Source organism: Dipteris shenzhenensis, chromosome 3 (genome assembly GCF_047967505.1).
Source record: "Dipteris shenzhenensis isolate YYH24624 ecotype China chromosome 3, Dip_SZ_1.0, whole genome shotgun sequence".
NCBI lineage: Eukaryota > Viridiplantae > Streptophyta > Polypodiopsida > Gleicheniales > Dipteridaceae > Dipteris > Dipteris shenzhenensis.
Window position 1 is genome coordinate 31,001,848 of NC_141598.1, and position 6,944 is coordinate 31,008,791.

General features: G+C 48.2%; 1 protein-coding gene across 3 annotated transcripts; it reads left to right on the forward strand.

Moving 5' to 3' along the window:
- The first annotated feature begins 2,737 nt into the window (after positions 1 to 2,737).
- On the forward strand, positions 2,738 to 6,236 carry LOC147903650 (uncharacterized). 3 transcript variants are annotated; one of them, XM_087372548.1, is made up of 3 exons: positions 2,738 to 3,463; positions 4,852 to 5,627; positions 5,892 to 6,236. In XM_087372548.1, the coding sequence occupies exon 2, from the start codon at positions 4,854 to 4,856 to the stop codon at positions 5,607 to 5,609; it is 756 nt and encodes a 251-aa protein (XP_087228674.1). In that variant the 5' UTR covers positions 2,738 to 3,463; positions 4,852 to 4,853; the 3' UTR covers positions 5,610 to 5,627; positions 5,892 to 6,236. The 3 variants fall into 3 exon arrangements, with proteins under 3 accessions (XP_087228674.1, XP_087228675.1, XP_087228673.1); XM_087372549.1 differs by having other exon boundaries at positions 2,738 to 3,452; XM_087372547.1 differs by lacking the exon at positions 2,738 to 3,463 and having other exon boundaries at positions 4,842 to 5,627.
- The last annotated feature ends 708 nt before the right edge of the window (positions 6,237 to 6,944 follow it).

The following is a 6,944-nucleotide window of genomic DNA, read 5'->3' on the forward strand; positions in this document are numbered from 1 at the left end:
GATGCAAGTGATATAGAGGGTTTATACATAGTGACACAGCCCCCCCCCTCCTGGAGAAATTATATGATGCCCATTTGGGCTCCTGTGCCGCACTCCACTCTGCCTTGGAACAGCCGGTTGTTTTTCAAGGATACCTGTTCAGAGAGGGGGGAGAGAGGCTATAGATGTGTACAATAGAGGTGTAGCTAGGCTGTGGATTTGGAGGCTCATGTGCATTAGCCTTAGAGCGCAGCCACGTGTAGCCATCCAAACAACCAAATTTTGTTGAATTTAGTAGTAGGCCTCTGAAATAACAGGCAATGCAGCTTGATCACATGCTTCCCGCAAGGGACTAAGCAGATGCTGCAGAGGGACGGAAAAGAGGGTCTAGAGGGCACACTGGGGACTAGGTAAGTTTGAAAAGTGAAGGAGAGAATGATAGGTGCCAACAACGTCCATTCACAATTGCTTAGGAATCCAACTAGGAGTTGATTGGAGGTAGGGAGGGGGGGTTTGGCCCCTCGAAACTTAGATCCACACCGCCAATCTTAAGCTCCGTGGAGTCCAAGGGATAGTACCGTGCCTCATATCACCCCCAAAACCTCTCTCCTTGGCTGGGCTTTGGGAGGGTTGATATGGTTGAAGCTCCTTGCGTGACTTCCTATGAAGAAACTACTCCTTGACATTGTACATGTGACTTAAAGGTCAGAGGGTCGAAATTATTAACACATCCGAAACACAACACGCTACCTGGGTCCTTTGCCACACTTGGAAGATCTTCGCTCTGCATTATGCATAATACGCTAATGCTGATTGTCCTTCGTCAGATCCAACGCGCTACAGGTTTCCAGCTCTCATTATTCTTACGCTCTCACATCACTCTTCCCCCGCCACTCTCTCTCATCATGACTCTCCGCTCATCAGCTTCCCAGAATGCCTGTGTTCTTTCCCTACTTTCCTGCCTCGCAGGGTACCCTATTTATCGGATCCGCCGTCCTAGTCTGCGGCCCGATGCGCCTTCTTTTGCTTGCCGATTTGCTCCTCCTTTCCTTAATTTATTGTAAATGCTTGACCTCGAGATCGTCCACGATAGCAACGTCCGCAGAGCAGTAAGTTTTCCTGTCGGGCGCGGGCGGCCGCCGCTTAGGGGAAGAATCGCGCAATCGGCTTGCGCGCAGTTGTGATTGCATCTGAGGCTTGGAACTTGGGTTCGATGATAATCCCTGCGCTTTTTCTTTCTCGTAAAAGGAAGGGGGGGCGGGGAAGCGTGGGGTGGGGCTGCTCTCGGCAATGGGGCACAGGGCCAAGGCGTCACAGTCCGGGATTTCCTCCGCGTCCGCACCGGGTGGCAGCCCGGGGCAGTGACGAAGCACTGATACGAAAGCGCTGCACGCAATATTTTAAACGGAGCCTGGAGGTATATGGCGAAAGCAGGGCTAGGAGTCCTTGGTAGCGTGCGGTGGTTGGAACTTGGAAGGTCGCGAAGAAGGACCTGGTTGACTGGTGGAAAACGAAGACGAACAGACGAAGCTTGGCGGACTGCTAAATTTGTCACTATATAACAAGGGGCACCTGATAAATCGCCGCTAAATCCTATTACAAATATAGCGGCAGTGGTGGTTTAGCTGAACGTCGCGTCCTTTGGTAGTGGTAATATCAGAGGACTAAGCTTGGTAGACTGCTAAATTTGTCAGGAAATGATCGATTGCCGCTAAATCTCCATTAAAAAATATAGCGGCAGTGGGGTTTGGCTAAACGTGGCGGCCCGCCGAAAGCAGTTTGTCGGCGTCATTAAAAGCGGCGGTCCCGCCGGCGCACACGCGCCGTTTTCGGTCGCCGGCGGGAATGGGGTGCAGCGGCCACGCGCGCACCGATGACGTGGCGACTCGTGATTCGTCGGACGTGGGTTCACGTGTGGCTGAGGTGGAGGTGACGTGGACAGAGAAATAGAAATAATTTTAGTTTTTTTTTTCCAGGAGAGAAAATTAGCGGCGTCTAGACTATCACCATCCTCAGACTCAGCTCTTTTTTGCGTTGAAGCCAAACTTCAGCTCCTCCCTTCTTCTTCTGCTGTTGCTGCTTGCAACGCTCTGTTGCGGCTCGCAACACTGGTTATCACCGTATCCCTCTGCCTTTCCTGCCTCCCCGGCTTGTAGTATTTCACGCGCATTTTGCACGCCTCGCTCACGCACAGCCCACCCCCGCCCCGTCTACGCACAGATATAGCAAGAGTGACGGAGATAGAGAGCGCGAGGGCAGCTCATCGACTGCCTGCCGCTGTCCTGGCTCTTGTGCCCCTGCGAGTCACGACAGTATTTCTCCCTCGTTGCCAACATCCAAGGCTATGTGCGATATATATATATATAGAGAGAGAGAGAGAGAGAGAGAGAGGTGTGCAACACTAGGCGGGGATTTGCAGACAGGACAGCTTAATTTCAAAAGAGAAAGAAAGGACCGGAGTGAGATAACAAAGGGGGTAAAGATATGTGCACCGGCTCTAGCTACAAGCAAGGAAGAATAGCGACATGTGTTGTGATAGGGTTATGGCCTGCGAGCGGCGAGGAGCAAGAGTGGAATCACACGCACAAGCGAACATACGCCCTGAGCAATTGAGAGAGAGAGAGAGAGAGAGAGAGAGAGAGAGAGGGGGGTTGTGGGGCTTGTGCCGTGGTTGAGCGAGGGGAGAGAGGGTTATGTCGTTGTTGAGGGTTCTGTGATGCATGTAAAATGAAAACGTCAAACGTGCGAAGAAGTGCTGATGGCGATGAGGTATCAGATGCAGCATAGCCTTGCAAATCATGAGCTACTTGCCTTGGCGTCAGCTGCACTTCCTCTCTTCCTCACGGCTTCCTCTGCTTAGCATCCGCACCTGCCTCTCTCGCCATCTTTCCAATCCTTAGAGGAAGTTGTCAAAATTGATCTGCTGCTGTCAAGCTCCACCAACATACCTTGCTTCATCCGGCTTGCCCACCTCTCTATCACATCAGCGCCACCTAGATCTATCAGTTTCCGTCTCACTGCACGACGAGCTTCCCTCACCTGCGCGGTCCCAATTCCTTCTCTACTTGCTTGTCACGGTGGCTGTTCTTGGGTAACTGCCTGTGTTTTCGCCACACCTCCATGACAACCACCATTGAGCCACTTGAATTGCCAACTCCACTGCCGTGACAAGCACCGCCTCCTACTTCCTCCATCTCATATAATTCCTGCCTTGAACGAATGCTTGGGCTATTTCTTCGTGCAAACCTGCTCCGTTTTTCTGACCAGTATCCGCGAGTGGATGGGGAGGTTCCTGTTTTGAAATAAGTGGTTTGGTTACAGGAGCAACCGAAAAGAAAACCAGTCCAGACTTCTGGTTTACCATCGAAATGTCGTGATGGAATCACGAGACATTTGAGGATTTGTACAAGGCGGCAGGCGGTGCTCCTGTTCGGAAGACCTAAAGGCAACGTTTCAAGATTGCACTCAAAACTGTGCGTACATGGTATACGCGTAACACTTACATTTCCAAGAAATTCGTTGGATTAAGGCAGCTATGGAGATGTACGTTAAGTTTTTGCAGAATTAACCATTTAGGTTTCTGAAAGTTGACATGGGCTAAAGTTACATGATAGATCTTGTTGAGGGTCCGACTGACGTATGTACGTATACCGTGTAAGTGTGGGAGCGTATGTAGATGGCCGGTTTGGAACGGGAAGCCAGCTGTTGTGCGCGGCGCGAAAGTCTTTCAGCTATTTTGGCAAGTCGAACGGAGATCTTAACTCGTCCTTTCGAGATATAGATTTAAGGATGTCCATCAGTCTGCAAAATCAGTACTCTGCTCTTTAGAGAACATAGACTACCCGGCTCTCCGTGTTGAGCGTCAAGTCGCATAGCCTACTTCGAGAGGCAGGCATTGACAAGCCCTAGTTGTCTTGGATCAGTTCGGCTGATGATGAATCACAACTATCAGAATTTGCATCCGCACGGTGTCCTACCTTTCTACGAGAGTTAGGCCAGTCTTAGGAAAGTGGCGACCTATATCGGCGAGGAGGCCATTTTGTCAAACAATACCCACTACCATAGTGTACACAGGTCTGACATTTAGATGTGCCTGGACTCCGGAGGATGGTTGGATCTTTAGCCTAACGTTGAACCTGTTCCCGAATTGAGGCTAGTCGTGCAAGACGTCAAAAAGTAGACACATCCGCAACCCGATGTTCTTGTTGCCATTCGTTTTGGTAAAAAGTTACAATTGAGTGAGTGAGACGGGGACCAACCAGGTCGGGAATTGCATGTGACCGGATTTTGCGTTTTAAATAGATCAAAACGTCTTTTAAGGAAGAGTTGCTGATGTAAGTAAGTGCTACACGATCTTGGAAATAAGTGTGGACGTGTCAGGAATCTGGATCGATCCATAAATCCTGCTCCAATTCCCGAATCTAATGGTGTCATACATAGTACATCAACAGAAGTGAGGTCGGAAATCTGATTAGAGCCTTCTTTGAAAAAAAAAAATCTGATTAGAGCCTCCATTTAAATGCCACAATACAATACTTTGATGTCGCTAGTTATCTAGATTAGCTGGCGCTTTGTTGGTTACTAATCGCTCATAGGGCTTGACAGCCTTTATATGAAAATTACAGAAAGCTTGAAAGGGATGGAGCAGCTTGCTAAACTGATCCGGAAGGAAGGGTTGGCGTGGAGATGGTGAAGTTGAAATTAGTAGCGAGGAACGTATTGGGCATGAGCTAATGATGGTCTTCGTTTTCAGTTATTGCTTATCATGCGGATCGTGGTGGTGGATAAATAAGCTAATAGGTGTGTTGTCTGATCTCCATGACCGTAGTGGGTTTTGGATAATTATTCGTTTTTGTTGCACCATGGCAACAGGTATGGCATCTTCTTCGAGCTCTCCGTGTGCTGCGTGCAAGTTCCTGAGGAGAAAGTGCACCGCTGAATGTGTGTTTGCCCCGTACTTTCCTCCCGACCAACCTCAAAAGTTCGCCAACGTCCACAAAATTTTCGGTGCGAGCAATATCACCAAGCTTTTGAACGAATTGCCACCCCATCAACGCGAAGATGCAGTCAACTCCCTTGCTTATGAGGCCGATGCTAGAGTGAAGGATCCGGTTTACGGCTGTGTGGGTGCTATCTCCGTGCTACAGAGACAGATAGCTCAATTGCAGCAGGAACTGGCTATGGCACATTCGGACCTTGCCAGGCTAACCGGCGGAGGAGGAATGATGGCAGTGCCATCGTCCATGCACGCAAGTCCATCTTCATCGTTGGGAATCGGGATGGGGCTCACGCATCCAACGCATCCCTCTGCACAGCAGCCTCATGCAGCGGCCAGGGAACAGATGATGTCAACCAGGGAACAGATGATTTGCGCAAGAGAACAGCAAACCAGGCTTGCCAGGGATGTGCGATTGCTAGAGCTGCAGAGAGACACCCAGCTAACAAGGGAGCAGCTGATAGAGCAACTTACGAGGGCTGGGGGAGGCTCGCTGGAAGCAGGCCTTGCTGCATTCGGAATGGCTGGAACTATGTCACCGCTTGGGCAGCCTTTCCCTCCCAGATCTACAAGTGAAGGTGGCAGCGGTAGCAGTGGAGGAGGCACCAACCTAAGCCATTTGTCTCCACCATGAAGGCCCTTACTCTTCCTGGTAATACCCTCAAGCAATTCCTACGTTCAACAAACGTTTCTGTTGAATTTTCGCTCAAAAATGTTGCTGTTAAGTTCTCATTTCTTAAATAAATCAAGCTCTGTCAATGTGGATCACGCGTAAGATGTCTAAATGCGTTACAGATGGAAGAGATAACATTCGGCGTTGATCCTTTTCGTTTTTGATGCTTTGGCCCATGTAACTGCATCTGCTTATGTTGCTGTTCTTAACCCAAAAGTTGATACGATTGATATGTATTTTCAGATCTCAGGCCAATTATTCAAACCCAACTACAAAGATTTCTGCTGCATCACCGCCCTTCTATTCAATCCAGGCGGAAAGGCAATTTCGGCAGGATACATTTCTCCTTTGCCACAGTTTTGAAATATGTGAGTACGCCGGCCCGGAGTTGCATGAAAACACTTCCTTTTTTATCCCGTTACTTATGGTTTTTTGGGTGCTGCGATGCTGAAAATAATTTTTTACATTTGACGGGATTATGCTTTTGTTGGAAAAGCGCACATTTAATTTGTAAAGCAAGATGGTTCAGCTGAGAATCCATCCATTCATAATGCTAAACTGAAGTCACAGTATGGAAGATTTTGAAACGAGGATACACGCTTTGAGTTCTATACCTGGGATTTGATAGCGGTAAAGCTGCTAGTTTGAATCTATGTACACTAAGCGTAGGCATCCCTTTTCTTTTGGTGAAGACAATTAGTTGCTTTTGGGCGAGGTAAGTACTGCAAGGGAATTGTAAGGGAAGGCCACAGTGCTGCAATCGAGAAGGAAGAAGACGCATTTATGCTTTTGCATGGAGGCGAGAAAGCTTCCGGGATTCTTACGTGTTGAAGTTCCATTTCGTTCAGGTTGAGGGTAGAAATAAATATGCTGGCTTACTTGATGGCATAGGAGTGGCAAGCTTGTGTGTTGCGTCATGGCATTCCATTCTGCTTAGGTTGGTAGCATTACATTTACAAACAAATGCGCTGGCTTATTTTTTATGGCATAGCTGTCGCACAAGCGTGCAAGTCAAAGAAAGCGATGCAGCGGCTTGTTAACCAGCGGTTAGTCATTTCTTTATCTGCATACTAGACGTTTTCATCGATTTTCCCACTAGGGTTGCAAAATTTTAGTCCTTTCTGTAAGTGGCTTTGCTTCAAGTTTTTTGTTAGGGCTGAATTGTTTTAGAAGAAGAGTAAGGACTTGTTCAGCTATTCCATATTTAGAAACAATTGGCGTATGTGATTTCTTTGTTTGATAACTGTGACAGATTTCAAACTGGTAATTTGAGAATAAGTTTAACAATACAATACC

What these genes read in the sequence shown, in the direction of transcription:
- LOC147903650 (XM_087372547.1), top strand. Translation starts at nt 4,842, where the DNA reads ATGGCAACAGGTATGGCATCTTCTTCGAGCTCTCCGTGTGCTGCGTGC.